Here is an 18,728-nt window from a genome sequence, read left to right as displayed (position 1 = left end):
CCTATGGCAAGGTTTTACAACCCTGGGAAGGAAGGTTCACAAAGCAAGATTCAAACAAGCAAATGAACAAGAGAAGAAGAGGAGGAAGAAAAAGAGGAGATTGGATTTATATCTTGCCCTTCACTACCCAAAGGAGTCTCAGACCGACTTTTCCGTCCCCTCCCCACAATAGACACCCTGTGAGGTAGGTGGAACGTGAGAGAGCTCTGACAGAAACTTCTGTTGAGGAACAGCTCTTCGAGAACTTGTGACTGACTCAAGGTCACATCAGCATATGCATGCAGAGGAGTGGGGAATCAAACCCGGTTCTCCCAGATAAGAGTCCGCACACTTAACTGGTTCTCCCAGATAAGAGTCCCAAACCCGGTTCTCCCAGATAAGAGTCCGCACACCAGATTGGCTCTCCAAGGAGTCTAGGCTAACAATCTTCCTTCTTTGTCTTCCTCTCAGACAGTGGACAGGTGGTGCTCAGTCATCATCTTGGCAGGAGTGTGGAAACAGCTGTACCTCCAGTCCAGGTAGAGATGAGCAGGGGGGCAGGCCGGGCCCCCCTTTTGCCCTGCAGTTGCTTCTAAGATGTCCAAAGGGAAGAGGCTCTGAGTGCCGCTCCCTTTGCCCATCACAAGCTCTACATCCTGCCCCCCTCCCAGTGTGCCTTCTCTGCCTGGCATGATCTCTGAGGGAATCTGCTGTTTATTTCAGCATCCCTTTTTATTTTGAGGAGGTAAGAACATAAGAGAAGCCATGTTGGATCAGGCCAATGGCCCATCCAGTCCAACACTCTGTGTCATACAGTCGCCAATATGTGTGTGTGTGTGTGTATATATATATATATATATATACACAAATATATATACTGCAGTTAATAGCCACTGATAGACCTCTGCTCCATAGTTTTATCCAATCCCCTCTTAAAGCTGGCTATGCTTGTAGCCGCCACCACCTCCTGTGGCAGTGAATTCCACATGCTAATCACGCTTTGGGTGAAGAAGTACTTCCTTTTATCCGTTTTAACCTGACTGCTCAGCAATGTATTTCACTGAGACAGAGTGGGCACTCCTGGATCCGGGCCAGAGCTCTCTATGGGGAAGTCATGCCAGCCTGTAGCCTCTGTGGGTAAGGATCTTTCTTAGGTGCAAATTGATGTCATTGGGATGAGGCGTGAATCAAACTATTGAACACAAATTCATTGTTTCCAGGCCTGCCCTACTATTTGTCCCTTATTGGCGGTCTCGAGGAGTTGGGGCGGCAGTGAGAGTGATGTTCAGTATGGCCTGGGAGAGCAACCCAAGCCACCTGGCTGGCCCACAGGTAAATGAGGCCAGTGTTGTGGCCATCAACCAAGCCCAGGGGTCATTTTGTAGAAAAAAGCGATGCTGGAGCTCATTAGCACAACTCATTTGCATATGCCACACACCCCTGACACCACCAGAAGATATACTAAATTATATCAGCTCAGCATCAACCTGAAAATGCTTCTTGAATTATAACTGCAATAATAAAACCTTACTCCCATCACACTTTTAAAATTACTTATGTGACCACAGTGGCATGATGATGATTTCCATCTGTCTGCTGAACACAATACTCTAGGTGAAGTTTAACCACAGCAAAGCAACACCGTCACTTCGCTTGATCTGTATTTCTGTTGATTCAAATTTAGTTTCATCATCAAATTTAATTGGCATTCCCTCTCTTCCAGGGATGTTGAATTTATTTGTTATGTGAACCAGGACTGACGGAAGCATTACTTTGTCGGGCCAAGCCCTGTATGCCATAAATTGTATAGCCAGATATGGGAGATATATATGTTATAAAAGAGCAGCCCCCAATCTTTTTTGGCACTAGGGACCAGTTTTGTGGAAGACAAGTTTTCCATGGATGGGGGTGGGGGGTGGGGGAGAGATGGTTTTGGGATGATAGACTTGTGCACTTTATTTCCATTACTTTGGTGTAGTGATTAAGTGTGAGGGACTCTTATCTGGGAGAACCGGGTTTGATTCCTCACTCCTCAACTTGCAGCTGCTGGAATGGCCTTGGGTCAGCCATAGCTCTGGCAGAGGTTGTCCTTGAAAGGGCAGCTTCTGTGAGAGCTCTCTCAGACCCACCTACCTCACAGAGTATCTGTAGTGAGGGTGGAAGATAAAGGAGATTGCAAGCTGCTCTGAGACTCTGAGATTCGGAGTGGAGGGCAGGATATAAATCCAGTGTCGTCATCTTCTGAACTCAGCTGCGAATGTTTTCTTTGCATCATGGAAAACAACTCCCGGCATGTAGAAAGCTAGAGCACCCTAAGGAGAAAGGCTGCGCCTTTTGTCTCTGCTCCTAGGAATCAAGTCAGCGGCTGAAGTTTTCAAGGCATGCCGGATGGGAGCCTTGTTTCTCTTCATCATCTGGGAAGCCTGGAGGGAACCCCCCCTTCTCCCCACACTCAGTGGAGCAGAAAAGCAGCCCCCAATTCAGAGGAGGAGTTTGAGAGGGGAGAAGGATGAAGAGGACTGACTGCAGGGGGAAGGGGCTCTCCCTCCTCCCTTTCCCAAACAGCAAAGGAGGCGGGTGCTTGGCTTCGGAGGGAGGGAAGGAGGCGGGGGGGGGGGCTTCTCTCCCCCATCTCCTATCCTCCCTAGCCTTCACCCATCCGTCCCCTCCCCAGGCTAAGACAGGAATGGTCATTCCTTCCCCTCCCTGTCTCCTGCTCGTCTCAATTCCCGGATCTTCTCGGGGAAGGGCTGCTTCTTTCTGCATAAAGGGGGGAGTTGCTCTCCTCTGCAAACAGTGGCCATGGGTTCCAGACACACCCAATGTCCCCCCCCCCCCCGCCTTCTTTCCCTGGAAGGAGGGGATGGGCATATATCCCCCCACTCAAAAAAATCCTTCTCCTGGACCAGCCACTCCCTTGGAAGAGAAGGTGTCCGGGAGGGTATATGTCCCTATCTGCCCTGACCCTGGGAGTTCCCAGCCCCCTCCTCTCCCTCCCCGACCTGCAATCCCCTAACCTGCAATTTAGATGACACTAAATTGTTCAGGGTGGTGAGAATCAGAGAGGATTGTGAGGAATTCCAAAGGGATCTGTTGAGGCTGGGTGAGTGGGCGTCAACGTGGCAGATGCGGTTCAATGTGGCCAAGTGCAAAGTAATGCACATTGGGGCCAAGAACCCCAGCTACAAATACAAGTTGATGGGGTGTGAACTGGCAGAGACTGACCAAGAGAGAGATCTTGGGGTTGTGGTAGATAACTCACTGAAAATGTCAAGACAGTGTGCGATTGCAATAAAAAAGGCCAATGCCATGCTGGGAATTATGAGGAAGGGAACTGAAAACAAATCAGCCAGTATCATAACGCCCCTGTATAAATCGATGGTGCGGTCTCATTTGGAATACTGCGTGCAATTCTGTTCACCACACCTCAAAAAGGATATTATATCATTGGAAAAAGTCCAGAAAAGGGCAACTAGAATGATTAAAGGGGTGGAACACTTTCCCTATGAAGAAAAGTTAAAACGCTTGGGGCTCTTTAGCTTGGAGAAACGTTGACTGCGGGGTGGCATGATAGAGGTTTACAAGATGGAGAAAGTAGAGAAAGAAATACTTTTCTCCCTTTCTCACAATACAAGAACTCGTGGGCATTCAATGAAATTGCTGAGCAGTCAGGTTAAAACAGATAAAAGGAAGTACTTCTTCACCCAAAGGGTGATTAACATGTGGAATTCACTGCCACAGGAGGTGGTGGCGGCTACAAGCATAGACAGCTTCAAGAGGGGGTTAGATAAAAATACGGAGCAGAGATCCATCAGTGGCTATTAGCCACAGTGTGTGTGTATAATTTTTTTTGGGGGGGCCACTGTGTGACACAGAGTGTTGGACTGGATGGGCCATTGGCCTGATCCAACATGGCTTCTCTTATGTTCTGAATCCCACCCCCGACTCACCGGAGAAGAAAGGAGGGCTAACGCTGCTTTGCCCGCAAAAGGGCAACAAAAGGCCGCTCGCTTCCCCGCGTGCGGAACCAGGACAGGAAGGAAAAAAGGAAGCAAGGAAAAGGTCCCTTCCCTAGGGTTGGGTCTTGCTGGCATTCCCTTTTTAAGGAGGGGACATCCCCGAAAGTATACCTGCGGCCCCCACCTCCTCCTCTTCTCTTTGGGCAAAAAGAAGAAGGGCTCTTTCTTTGCATTTTTTCCTCCTTTGGAGAAGGAGAGGCGGAGCAGAATGGAGGATCTGGGATCCTCTGGCAGGAGCGCAGCGCCCCCTCCCGCAGACTGCAGAGTTACTCCCGAGCAGCCCCATTAAGGCGTGGAGAGGGCAGCCTTCCTCTGTAGTAGCACTGAAAGGGTTAAGCCCATAGAGCCGTTTGCTAGAGAGGCCGAGGTAGGGAGGGGGGCGGAGAGAAGGATTTGTTTTTGCAGGGCTGCCTAAGAGGACCGGGAGGGGCGACAGAGAAGCAACAGCAGGAGGGAAAAGCCCTGCAGCAGCCGGATCCCGGGGAGGTCTCCTTAGAAGTAAGGGGTGGGAGGCGGGGATCCTCATTCTCAGCCAGGGTTCGCACAGGGTTGCCAACGCATGGGTAGAAAATCCTTCCACATTTTTTTTGGGGGGGGGGGGTGGATTCTGGGAAGGGCCGGCTTTGGAAAGGGGACAAGACCATAGAGTCCTTCCTCCCCCCTTTCCAAAATGCTGGGAATGGATGGGGGATAGTCTTTCAGTACAAGAAAGGTTAGATGAACAAAACTGGTGTTCTGTTGCTGATCATTTTAAGCTCGAAACCAAGGAAAAGGCTGGTCTTCTTAGCTAGATGAGTAAGAATGGGCTGGGGGGAGGAGGGAACTTCTGCCAGTATTGGAAGTATCAACCGCAGCCTCCTCCTGAGACCCAGATGCCTTCCCAGTGTGGGGCAGCGGGTGTCCAAGGCCTGCCCTACAAAGGCGGTTTTTGAAGAATGATGTGTGAACGCAAAAGCTTAAGCCTTCAATACAACTTTGTTCAGACATCATGGAAACAGCTCCAGTGCCCACCAGTCAGGGCAGGAGGCGACTCCCCTCTGAGTGGCAGAGAGTGCCAGAGCATGCTGGTGCAACCACACCCCCTGGCATCAGCTGCTCACAGTCAGGGCCAGGAGGAACAAAGGGCACACGGGCACAGCGAGCAATGTAAAAATGCAGGGAATACCATGGATGTGGGTTTGAATACCCACCCAAAACAGCAGTGTTTTGCAAAGCCAACACACAGGGAGACAATGTGGCTCATCCAGCTGCATTGCCCCTGCTCCATCCCTCCAGGCTCCATGGTTCACTTGGCAGAAGTAGCCATATTTTCTCTCCTGCACTGGGGTTTGGGTGGGATGAACGGCATCCTTTTGCCAGTTAAGAGAGGTACAGCCACCCACCCCACCTCCGGGCAACACAACAGGGAGAAACACCAGGGCTCAGTGACAGGAGGCGTGGGTTCAGGTCCCACTAAGGGGGAAGAATACAAAGGTCGCCTTTTGGTAGCTTGGAGGGAGGCCCAGAAAGGAGTCACAGATGGGATCAAGTGTGATGAATCATTCATGCTGATCGGCTAGACCGAATCTCAAGCTTTTTGGCTGTTCACCCCTTTCCCATCTCCAGCAAGGCCTCAGCGGGATGCTTAGTAGCCACCCAAAGGTGTTCAAAGACTGCTGAGGCTTGTTCCCAAGAGATAATCAGTACTACAATGGAGACCCTGGGTAAATCTATAACTACAGGGTTAAGGAGATACCCCAAGATGACAAAACTCTTAAATATTTTATATATTTTTTTCATTTTAAAAGAGGTTTTATTGAAACGTTCATAAGCAAGTACAATATAAAATTGAATGATGTTAAGTAATGGTAAGCAAAACAGAAACAATGAGAAGATTTCAATCCTGAGATTAGGCTGTCACATTACAAGGTTGAATATAGGCCTAAAAAGAACATTGCAATAAACACAATACTACCAAAAATATTTCTAATAATAATACTGCACTCCACTACCTAAGATACTTTGCAAATCTAAACGAAATAACTAAATAGATAAATTAATGAGGACCAGTTAAAATAAACTCAAATACAACACACACACACATGGCTTCATTTATAAAAACAAGGCTTCATTTATAAAAACAATCAATGCGAGGTTATTAATGAAAGATATTCATCTTGTGGTAACGTTGAAGTGTGAAGGCAGGAACCAAAATACCTTTTCAAAAAAGGTTCCCATTTACGCAACAGAGAAGGAGAAGACTTAGACCCATAATGGTAAATATTTTATAATTAGTAAGGACATGTACAGTTTCAAAACCAACTGTAACAATTAAATTCAGAATCACCAAAGTAATACTATTAGTAGTATAACAAAGTGCAGTAACACTATACCATTGCAGGTTTGTGATGTTCAGTGGTGTACCTCGATTCTTTTTTATTTTCCATGTCAATTATTGTGTTTCTCCTTTCCCTTAGAGAGAAGCCTCTCTTCATAGCCAAGTAACTCAAGGCATCGGTACACAGCCAGAGGTGACTCGAGAGAAGGGGAAAGAGATGGAAGAGCTGAACCCAGAAAGACCTGGAACTGGCAAGACAGCAAGGAAAGGCGCACATCCCACCCAAGCTGGGAGTGGTGTTGAAATCTGGGAGAGCTTGGGGCCAGATATCTGTGCTCAGCTCGCTGGTCTCTCAGATGTAGATTGCCAACGCTTCCGGCAGTTCCACTACCATGAGGCTGATGGGCCCCGAGAAGTTTGCAGTCAGCTCCATAGACTTTGCAACCACTGGCTGAAGCCGGAGAGACGCACCAAGAAGCAGATTGTGGACCTGGTGATTTTGGAGCAGTTCCTGACTCTCCTGCCTCAGGAAATGCAGTGCTGGGTGAGAGGATGTGGGCCTAAGACCAGTTCCCAGGCAGTGGCCTTGGCTGAAGGTTTCCTCCTGAGTCAGGCAGAGGAGAAGAGGCAGGCAAAACAGGTGAGGGGATTTCTTCCAGGTATGTCCAATTCAAGCAAAGATATCTGACAGTATCCTTAAGTGACCCTGACAAACATCTGTCTGAGTGTTAATTATCCATGGCCTCCTCCAGCAGCCTCTTCTAGGAGATAATTTCTGATCCCTCCAGATAACTCTCCAGGTTTCCTGATAGAAGGGCGCAGAATCTAGCAATGGAACAGGATCCACACCTTGGTCTCTTTTCCATTCCATCTCTTAGCCCTCTCCCTCGTTTTTGTTTCAGATATGGACACCATCCATGAAGAAAGAAGCTACAATCCCTGAGGTGGAAGGAGCTTCCTTGGAGCAAGTGCAGAGTGCGCAGATCATGGAGCATGTCCAAGATGCCCTGTTGTGTGGTGAGGACTCGTTGTGCCTGGATGCAATTGTGGCACACTTTAAATTTGATGGGTAGTGAGTTCAGGTGTTGGGGTGGGTGGATTAAATACCTCTTCATACAATACATAGTTAAATTGCAGCACTTAGGCTCCATTACACTCAGTGTGACGCCTCTAAAAGGGAATTAGACCAATTTCTGGAGGGAAATTCCTCCCATTAATTAAAATATTTGTATCTCACCTTCCCTCCATAAATGGAACTTAAGGTACTGGTGAGGGGGGAGGTAGACAAACCTGGGCAGAGCTATTTAACCAGGTGAATAAAGGGCACCTCCACCTTCTGGGGCATCAGAGCTCTGAAAACCAGTTCCAAGGAAGGGCAAAATAATCATGGGGAAGAGGTACCTGGTGCTTCTCTTCTGCCTCTTTCAGAATGTAGAAGAAAGTGTTTAAACTGAGTGTACAAAGGGCATGATCTCACAACCCTGAGAAGGATGTGAGTGTGTGTAAAGCAGGGAACACACAAGCAAACACCCTTCCCTTCCTCCTTTGTCTCTGGAACAGGCAGTGAAGAGATGTTGTTGAGACATTGTCTTTTCAGAGGTGTGGAAACGGCTGCTGTACCTCCAGTCCAGGTAGGAGAGATGAACGGAGGAAACAGTCTGGGTCCCTCCTCCTTTCTTAAGGGGACTTTTGCTCCTGTGGTTTCCATAAGGCATCTGGTCGACAGATCCTATGAACACCATTCCCTTTACCCATTCCAAGCCTTACATCCTGTACCTTCCTGGACAACTCCCTTCCAGTGAGCAGTCTCTGCCTGGCAGGACCTCTGATGATGGAGTCCACTTTTTCTTTCAGTGTCCCTTTTCTTTTGAGGATGTGTCCGTGTCCTTCACAGAGGCAGAGTGGGCCCTGCTGGATCCGGGACAAAGAGCTCTGTACAGGGAAGTCATGCTGGAGAACTATGGGAATGTGGCCTCTCTGGGTAAGGATCTTTCCTAGGTGCCCAAGGTGCAAATTGCTGCCCTTGAGATGAGGCCTGAGTCAAAATATTAAATAGGGATCCTCCATTTGGAGGCCTGTCTTGCTACTTGGAGAGGGGCTGTGGCTTAAGGCTGAGCATCTGCTTGGGATGCAGAAGGTCCCAGGTTCAAAAAACATAAGAACATTAGAGAAGCCATGTTGGATCAGGCTAATAGCCCATCCAGTCAAACACTCTGTATCACACAGTGGCCAAAAACACTCAGATGCCATCAGGAGGTCCACCAGTGGGGCCAGGACAGTAGAAGCCCTCCCACTATTGCTCCCCCCCCCCAAGAATATAGAGCATCACTGCCCCAGACAGAAAGTTCCATCAATACCCTGTAGCTAATAGCCGCTGATGGACCTCTGCTCAAATGCTTTTAGCATCTTCAGTGAAAAGGATCAGGTAGGAGGTGATGTGAAAGACCTCTGCCTGACACCCTGGAGAGCTGCTTCTGGACTGAGTAGACACCTGAAAGAATTGGTATTAGATGGCCCCACTTTTTGCAGCATAAGTATTCCACTTGTAACCTAAATTACCCTATGTAAAGCTATTCATCATGATGAAGCAAGAAAATATCAACGCATACCAGTATGGCACAAGCATCAAGTTAGCCTGGCTTCCCTCTAGTGTATAACCATATTATAGTTCTACCCAGGGGTGAAATTCTAGCAAGAGCTCATTTGCATATTAGGCCACACACCCCTGATGTAGCCAATCCTCCAAGAGCTTACAAGACTATATGCAAAGGAGCTCCTGCTAGAATTCCACCTCTGGTTCTTCTTCTCTAGGATTAGGAGGTTCTAATGACCCAATCCAAGGTACTCCTTGACAGGATTTTCCAGCAGCTATCGGCATCCTCCTGTTCCCCCTCTCTACTGGTTTTACATCTGGATACACAACTGAGAGCCAGTTTGGTGTAGTGATTAAGTGTGTGGAGTCTAATCTAACCTGAGAGAACCAGGTCTGATTGTTCACTACTCCACATGAAATTGCTGGAGTGACTTTGGGTTAGTCACAAGTTCTCAAAGCTGTTCACTGAAGAGCAATTCTCCAAGAGTTCTCTCAACTCCAACTACCTCACAGGGTATGTGTTGTGGGGAGAGAAAGGGAAGGTGATTGTAACCCATTCTGTAACCTCTCAGTGAAGGGTGGGGTATCAATCCAATCTCCTCTACCTCCTGTCTCAGTCAACCAATTACCACATTCTGGAGTTTGGCCTTGAAAAAGATAAGGATATTAGTTGTTGGGAGATATCTCATATCACAAACATTTTCATGTTGGACTAGGCCACTTAATCATGTTAACCCTTGAAGGAACTCAAGTGCTTTGCCTCCCAGATCCACTCCCTTGATAATGAGTTTAATCTTGACCATGGTTCTCTCCTTCCAGAAGAATTTTTACTCTTGAAGTTCTTTCTTTCCCCATATATATAAGAATGCTCAATTTCTCTTTCTTTTTCAGTCTATGTGAAACAAGGTGGAAATATAAGACAGACTATTTTGGAGACAGACAACAACCTTGCATGGAAAGAAAGGCTGGAGAGTTCCTCAAGAGGATCGCAAGAGCCTATTTCCTACCCCAGCGTGTTGACTGAGAGTGAGTATCCTTCATGGTTTTTGTCAAGAAAACAGGCAAGGAATAGCCATGGGGGATTCCTAAAGTCCACTGGGTAAGGAGGGAGGTAGGGAGGCCTTCTGGGGGCCTGAAATCTGGAGGCTCAGAAACGCCTTCTGAGCAGGAAATCAGTTGTGGCTCTTGATGGAGTCAGGTGTCCTTAAATACTAGATAGTCTGCTGGGAAAGATTAAGATCAGCCAAACGGGAAGAGACCAAAGGGCCATCAGTCCTTTTCTTACCAGCCTTCCAAATACTAACAGAATCTCTCTGTTTCCTGCAGCAGAGGATGATCAGAGGAATGAGGAGGGTGAAGGACTTCATCAACAAATGCCAGATAGAGTTAAAAATGAAGACGTGAAAGAAAACAGGAATCAAGATAGACCGAGCATAAAGAAAGGCAGTTGTATGGTTGAGAAGAGAGATGGAAGAAAGAGTACTATCCATTTTCAAAAGAACAAGATAATGAAGGCAATTAAGTTCATTCTGTGTAGAAAGTACTCCAGAAATAGATCACAGTTTCTTGAGCACCAAAGAACACACAAAGGTGAGAAAACATTTGAACGCTCAGAGTATAGAAAGAAATTCAGTCAGAGGGGCACACTTGAACAGCATCAGAGTACCCACACAGGGGAGAAACCTTTTGAACACTCAGAGTGTGGAAACAGATTCAAGTTGAATGGCACTCTTCAACAGCATAAAAGAACTCACACAGGGGAGAAACCTTTTGAGTGCTCAGAGTGTGGAAAGAAATTCATCACAAATGGTGATCTTAAACAGCATAAAAGAATACACCCAGGGGACAAACCTTTTGAATGCTCAGAGTGTGGAAAGAGATTCAGAACAAGGGGACAACTTCAGCTGCATCAAAGAACCCACACAGGGGAGAAACCTTTTGAATGTTCAGAGTGTGGAAAGAGATTCAGAACAAGTGGACAACTTCTGCTGCATCAAAGAACCCACACAGGGGAGAAACCTTTTGAATGTTCAGAATGTGGAAAGAGATTCAGTGTGAGTTTCAGGCTTCAGGAGCATTATAGAACTCACACAGGGGAGAAACCTTTTCAGTGTTCAGAGTGTGGAAAGAAATTCAGTCGGAGTAGCCATCTTCAGCAGCATCAAAGAACCCACACAAGGGAGAAACCGTTTGAATGTTTAGAGTGTGGAGAGAGATTCAGTGTGAGTTTCAGTCTTCAAGAGCACCAAAGGACCCACTTAGGAGAGAAACCTTTTGAATGCTCAGAGTGTGGAAAGAGATTCATTCAGAGTGGTGATCTTCAGCTGCATCAACGAACCCACACAAAGGAGAAACCGTTTGAATGCTTAGAGTATGGAAAGAGATTCATTGTGAGTTCCAGTCTTCAAGAGCACCAAAGGACCCACTCGGGGGAGAAACCTTTTGAATGTTCAGAGTGTGGAAGGAGATTCTGTCGGAGTAGCCATCTTCAACAGCATCAAAGAACCCACACAGGAGAGAAACCTTTTGAATGCTCAGAGTGTGGAAAGAGATTTGGTCAGAGTAGCCATCTTCTACAGCATCAAAGAACCCACACAGGAGAGAAACCTTTTGAATGCTCAGTGTGTGGAAAAAGATTCAATCAGAGTATCCATCTTCAACAGCATCAGAGAACCCACACAGGAGAGAAACCTTTTGAATGCTCAGAGTGTGGAAAGCGATTCAGTTGGAGTCGTAGTCTTCAGCAACACCAAAGAACCCACACGGGGGAGAAACCTTTTGAATGCCCAGAATGTGGAAAGAGATTCAGTGTGAGTTTCAGTCTTCAAGAGCATTATAGAACCCACACAGGAGAAAAGCCTTTTGAATGCTCAGTGTGTGGAAAGAGATTCAGTCAGAGTAGCCATCTTCAGCAGCATCAAAGAACCCACACAGGAGAGAAACCTTTTGAATGCTCAGAGTGTGGAAGGAGATTCAGTTGGAGTCGTAGTCTTCACCGGCACCAAAGAACCCACATTGGGGAATGACCTTTTGAATGATCGGGGCGTGGAAAGAAATTCAGTCAGAGTTACAGTCTTCAACAACATCAGAGAACCCACAAAGGAAAAAAACCTTTTGTTTGCCCATTGTATGGAAAGAGATTCAGTTTGAGTTGCCGTCTTCAACAGGACGTGACTTGTTATTGGCCTCCCCCCTTTCATTCCATCCCAGTGCTGTAGGACCTGCTGGACCTGGACTACAGGACATGTTTGTGAGGCAGAATTTGTCATTTTAGTCTCCACTGTTTATTTTGTTATTTTAGATCTTAAATATTTTAATTGGTTTTAACTGTTGACTGTCTTTTTATGATGTAACCCACCTTGAGCCTGTTCTGTGGGAAGGGTGGACTACAAATCAATCAATCTACAAGGAGTTCAGGCGTTAGGAGTTCAGGTGTAATGCTGGATGCCTCAATTTCAATGGAAGCCCAGGTCACAAATGTTGCCAGATCAGCTTTTTGCCATATCTGGTTCCTTATCTCTTCCCCCTTGACTTAGCCAGGATGACCCATGCAGTGGTCATCTCCAGGCTGGACTACTGCAACTAGCTCTATGCAGGGCTGCCCTTGACCCTGCTCCAGAAACTTCAGCTGGTTCAAAATGGGGTGATGCACCTGCTGGCTGGGTTGTCTGTATGGGCACACCTGAAGACAGTGTTTCACCAGCTGCATTGGCTACCAGCCAAATACCAGATCAGATTCAAGAAGATGATGTTAACTTTTAAAGCCCTATGTGGTCTGGGACCATTATTGTTATTATTTAGTTGATTTATATTCTACTCTGCCCTAGAGTGGGCTCAGGGTGGAGTACAACCATAATATCTGTAGGACCAACTTTCCCTACATGTTCCCTGGTGAGCCTTGCAGTCTTTTGAATACTTCTTGGGTCAGGATACTAGAAGCCATCCCACTCTTGCCCCCCCTCCAAGCACCAAGAATACAGAACATCACTTGCCCCAAATAGTGTTTCATCTACACCTTGTGGCTAAGAGCCACTGATGGACCTCTGCTCCATATGTTTGTTCAATCCCCTCTTGAAGCCGTCTATGCCTATGAATTCCATGTGTTAATCATCCTTTGGGTGAAGAAGGACTTCCTTTTATCCATTCTAACCTGACTGCTCAGCAATTTTATTGAATGCCCATGAGTTCTTGTGTTATGAGAGAGGGAGAAAAGTACTTTTTTCTCTGCCTTCTCTATCTCATGTATAATCTTGCAAACCTATATCATGTCACCCCTCAGTTGTCATTTCTCCAAGCTAAAGAGCCACAAGTACTTTAACCTTTCTTCGCAGAGAAAATGTTCCAACTCTCTAATTGTTTTAGTTGCCCTTTTCTGCACCTTTGCCAATGCTGTAATATCTTTTTTTGAAGTGTGGTGGCCAGAATTGCACACAGTTCTCCAAATAAGACCACACCATCGATTTGGTGTGGTGGTTAAGTGCGTGGACTCTTATCTGGGAGAACCAGGTTTGATTTCCTTCACTTGCACCTGCTGGAATGGCCTTGGATTAGTCATAGCTATCGCAGAGGTTGTCCTTAAAAGGGCAGCTACTGTGAGAGCCCTCTCAGCCTCACCCACCTCACAGGGTGTCTGTTGTGGGGGGAAAAGATAAAGGAGATTGTAAGCTGCTCTGAGTCTCTGATTCAGAGAGAAGGGAGGGATATAAATCTGCAATTCTTCTTTTTCTCTTCTTATATTTATAGTTACGTGTTTTGACTCCAATGTGCATTACTTTTGCACTTGGCCATGTTGCATCACCCTTTAAGCCTCCTCTGGTCAGATTTCCTAGTACATCATATAACTGACTTCCACATGTCAGTTGCCCACTGTACAAAGAAATCCTTCCTCTTATTTCTCTGGCATCTAGTCAGCTTTGGGGAGGGGGGGTTGTAAGTAGTGTAGATGGAGACACTTGTCTGTATTCACTTCCATGCATAATTCAAAAACCTCTATCATTAGTCTAGACTCCTCGTAAAATTTCAATGTCCCAAATTCTTTTACCTCTCTTTTTATGGACGGCCCCGTGGCGCAAAGTGGTAAAGCAGCAGTACTGTGATCTGAACTCTCTGCTCATGACCTGAGTTTGATCCCAGCAGAAGCTGGTTCAGGTAGCCGGCTCAAGGTTGACTCAGCCTTCCATCCTTCTGAGGTCGGTAAAATGAGTACCCAGCTTGCTGGGGGAAAAGTGTAAAAGACTGGGGAAGGCAATGGCAAACCACCCCGTAAAAAGTCTGCCGTGAAAACATGAAAGCAACGTCACTCCAGAGTTGGAAACAACTGGTGCTTGCACAGGGGACCTTTCCTTTCTTTCAAGCCCCTTGATTGGTTTTGTTGCCTTTTAAAAAGTCCACAGTGCCTTTTCCAAGGATAACACCGCCTCTGCCAGGTTTTCCAGATGTGGCCACACCAGAGATCCAGACAGGGTCCTGTAATTCCCTGAACACCAAACCTGAAAACTTGCACCGTATGTTGCTGATGCTCTGAGCTCTTACTTGTGCCTGATGCTACTGGTCTCTGTCCATCCCTGGAACACCCCCCATATCCGTCTGCCGGATGAAGAAGGGGATCTGGCGACCCTACCCAGCAGCCCTGACTTCTTCAGTGAGAGCTAGGCGCAGTTCCTCAGTCTAGAGGAGCCCCTCTCTTTCCTTGTTTTGCAAGGAGTTCCTGTATCAAGTGGCTGTGCCATTTTTATATTCCTGTATGCTGAAATGCCTTTGTGTCTTAAGAATGGAGTGGGGTCTGGGGCCTGCTTCACTCTGGCTTTGCTCTGTCCATTGTAACAATCATAAGTATCCATTTTTACCCTGCAGAAGGGAATGAAGCCTCTGTTTCAAGGCCACTTTATTTCTTCTCAGAGACAGCTCAAACTGCTTAATGAAAGGTGTTGGTGGGAACCACTTTGTACTGCTTTACACAGGCTTTTTTGCACTGTACTTTTGGAGGGCTGCATAACAGCCCTCCATAAGGTGTAAAGAATCCCAAAGGGTCTTTTATAATTACGGTTTCTATTTATCAATAAAGCCAGCTTTCTGACCCAACTGGAAGCCTTCTTTAATTGAGGATAGCCCCAGAGCTGACATCTGGGAATGAGCTTACCTGCTGAATCTGTGAGCCCAGCAGGGAAAAATCTTCAGCATCTGCATCTCCTTTGAGACAGAGTGGAGGGGAGATCCTGGTCCCTTCCTCCCTGGAGCTGTTCCTGCAGGAGGAAACTCTTCCATTGACTGGTGTCTTTTGAGGAGAGGGCCGTGTACTTCACTCTGGGGGAATGGGCCATCCTGGATCAATGCCAGAGGGGACTGTCAGGGAGCTCCAGGTGGGGAATTATACGATGGTGGTGTCTGTGGGTCAAAATCCCTTTGACAGGACTTCAAGGGACAAGATCCTCTTATTATTGTCTGCGGCTGGATAGGATGAAGGTCAGTTGAGAAAATTCCCTAATCATACCTACTTTTTAATTTTCTGGGAAGCCATTTTCTGAAGGCCCACACTAGGTGTTTCTGGGAAAACTCTTATGGTTTTCCCGGATGCTCTAGCCATTTGGGAGGTTAAAACTCTATGGTACCTATTATACCGTAGAGTTTTACCTCCCAAATGTCTAGAGTGTCTGGGGAAAACCATAGAGTTTCCCTGGAAATGCCTAGAACGGCATGTGTGTCGCCATTTTGATTACATCACTTCTGGGTGACATCATTGTGCCAGCGACACGGGGAGGTTCCCCCCGCCGGCCCAATGTGGGTCTGCTGGTTGGGAACCTCCCGGGTGGGGAATTCTTTGCCCGGACCGGGGGCTTGGCAGCCCTAATGGCTGCAGGGCCGGCGTGTGGGAGTAGGCCAAGTAGGCGGCCACCTAGGGGTGCCATGATGTGCCCCCTCTCCTCACCTGCTGTGCCAGCTAACTTCCTGACCTTGCCAAGGCTTTCCAAGCCTTGGTGAGGTCAGGAAGACAGCAAGCGCACTCGCTGCCATGCCCCTCCCACCTCGGCAAAGTCAGGGGGCGTGGCAGTGAGAGCGCTCAGAGCCCAGCCCTGAGTGCACCCACCGTCTTTCTGACCTCTTCCAAGCCTCAGCGAAGTTGGGGGGCATGGGTGGCAGTGAGCGTGTTCAGAGTCCGGCTCTGAGCATGCCCGCTGTCTTCACGACCTGCCCATGCCCGGCCCTGTCCTGCTTCAGAGGAGCTGGGAAGAGGTCTTTCCAGCTCCCTTTGAAGCAGGAGAGAACCAAGCACAAGAGTGGGCTGTGCGTACATGCAAAAACCACTTTTGGGGGGGAGGGGACAGCATGCAGGTTTCAGCCTGGGGTGCTGGAACGCCTAGCACCAGGCCTGCATGGCTAGTAGTCACTGATAGTCATGTCCAGGGCCGGCCCAATGTCCTGAGGCACCCTAGGCAGATTTGCTGCCTGGGGTCCCCCCCATGGGTCCCCCCCTGCGGCTCTGCACCCCCCTCCCTACCCCCTTGCGTGGTGTCCCCCCGGGGCCCCCTCCCCGGCGCTCTAATCGCCTCCCCGCCACCGTGCTCCGCTGGCTCCCTTCCCCCTGGAGCTCACCGGCTAAAAGTAAGCTTAGCTGGCGAGCAGCCTGCGCATTTTGTTAAGAGACAAAATGTGCAGGCACAGGCTGCTCGCTGACTAAACTTTTAGTCGGCGAATCCCAGGGGGAAGGGAGCCAGCAGGACACCGCTGCTTTTAGTGGCGGCAGGCAGGTCAGTGAGTGCCTGGGGGGGCAGGGGCGTGCTGGACGCCGCGCTGGGGGGGGCAGCGACCCGGAGGGGGCTAGTGGCAGGGAGGGGGGCAAGCTAAGTGCTTGTCTGGGGCACCCGGGGGGGGGCGAGAGCCCAATTTGCCTCCCCCCACCTCGGCGCCCTAGGCAACCGCCTAGTTTGCCTAGCGGGAGGGCAGGCCCTGGTCATGTCCAGTATCCCCTCTAAGCTGAGTCATTGTGTGCTGGCTCACAGTTTTTTAGCCTCTGGCTCACACATTTTTGTTTTAGCTCAGGAAAAATGGCCCCAGAGTAAACTAATTTATGCAGTAGCTCACAGCTTTAATACCGGGAGCTCACAAAGTAGAATTTTTGCTCACAAGACTCCGCAGCTTAGAGGGGACATTGCTCCAGACATACTGCAGTGGGGGGCAGGGCAGGCCTCACAAAAAAATATTGCTTTTCCTTTTTTTGATTCATGCCTCATCTCAGTGGCAGCAATTTCCACCATTGGCACCTATCAAAGAAGAAGAAGACTGCAGATTTATACCCCACCCTTCTCTCTGAATCAGAGACTTTGAACGGCTTACAATCTCCTATATCTTCCCCCCCACAACATACTCTTAGAAGGAATATTAGTCATGTCCCTCTTTAGTCATTTCATTTCTAAACTGAGAAGTCCCAGATTCTTCAGTCTTTCCTCATAGGGATATTGCTCTAACCCTAAGCATCTTTGCTGCCCTCCTCTGAATTTTTCTAGCTCTGCAATGTGTCTTTTGAGATGCACTGACCAGAACTTTACACGGTATTTCAAATGAAGCCGCATGTTTGATCTATACAAGTGCATTATAATAGTGGCTATTTCCTTTCTCGATAATCCCTGTCATAAGAACATAAGAGAAGCCATGTTAGATCAGGCCAATGGCCCATCCAGTCCAACACACTGTGTCACAGAGTGGCAAATTTTTTTTATATATTGTATATATACACACACACACACACACACACACTATGGCTAATAGCCACTGATGGACCTCTGCTCCATATTTTTATCTAAACCCCTCTTGAAGGTGGCTATGCTTGTGGCCGCCACCTCCTCCTGTGGCAGTGAATTCCACATGTTAATCACCCTTTTAGTACCTCCTTTTATCCGTTTTAACCTGTCTGCTCAGCAATTTCATCGAATGGCCACGAGTTCTTATATTGCGAGAAAGGGAGAAAAGTACTTCTTTCTCTGCTTTCTCCATCCCATGCATAATCTTGTAAACCTCTATCATGTCACCCCACAGTCGACGTTTCTCCAAGCTAAAGAGTCCCAAGCGTTTCAACCTTTCTTCATAGGGAAAGTGCTCCAGCCCTTTAATCATTCTAGTTGCCCTTTTCTGGACTTTCTCCAATGCTATAATATCCTTTTTGAGGTGTGGCGACCAGAACTGCACACAGTACTCCAAATGAGACCACACCATCGATTTATAGATAAAGTTTGCCCTTTTTACTGCTGCAGAACACAAGGTTGACACTTTCACTGAGCTGTCTGCTATGATCCCAAGGTCTCCTGCCCCTCTCCCGCCAGTCTCAGCAAGTTCCTAGCCCTCTGACCAATGCTCCCTCTAAGTTGTGGAGTCCTGTGAGCAAAAATTCTACTTTATGAGCTACTCACATTAAAGTTGTGTGTGGGCAATTTGGCTACTGCATAAATTAGTGTGATCTGGGGCCATCCTTCCAGAGCTAAGACAAAAATATGTGAGCTGGAGGCTAAAAAACTGAGCTAGCTCACTCTAACTCAGCTTAGAGGGAACACTGCCTCTGACCACTCCGCCAGTCTTCCCAGGCCTCCACACCAAAGAAAAGGCACCTGAAGTGCTCAGAAAACACCAAGCTGTTTTTAGGAGGGAGGTTTAGGAGAGATGTTAATCTTATTGCATTGTTTTTCGTTTTAATCTGTAGGTTTTTATTGTTATAAAAATACAGCAGTACTGCAGTACTGAGATCTGAACTCTGCTCACGACCTGAGTTCTGTCCCAGCGAATGCTGGATTCAGGTAGTCGGCCCAAGGTTGACTCAGCCTTCCATCCTTCC

General features: G+C 47.7%; 1 protein-coding gene across 1 annotated transcript in view; it reads left to right on the top strand.

Annotated features, from left to right (window-relative positions):
- The window catches only part of LOC132571876 (zinc finger protein 208-like), an 87,251-nt gene that overhangs the window by 55,597 nt on the left and 12,926 nt on the right, over positions 1–18,728 (top strand). The window contains 5 exon segments of the mRNA XM_060238667.1: positions 703–724; positions 6,455–6,808; positions 7,218–7,332; positions 9,800–9,934; positions 10,583–12,035. Coding sequence (XP_060094650.1) covers positions 703–724; positions 6,455–6,808; positions 7,218–7,332; positions 9,800–9,934; positions 10,583–12,035 — 2,079 coding nt within the window.

Source organism: Heteronotia binoei, chromosome 5 (genome assembly GCF_032191835.1).
Source record: "Heteronotia binoei isolate CCM8104 ecotype False Entrance Well chromosome 5, APGP_CSIRO_Hbin_v1, whole genome shotgun sequence".
Taxonomy (NCBI): Eukaryota; Metazoa; Chordata; class Lepidosauria; order Squamata; family Gekkonidae; genus Heteronotia; species Heteronotia binoei.
The sequence above is the reverse complement of the archived record's forward strand: the minus strand, read 5'-3'. Positions and strand labels throughout refer to the sequence as shown.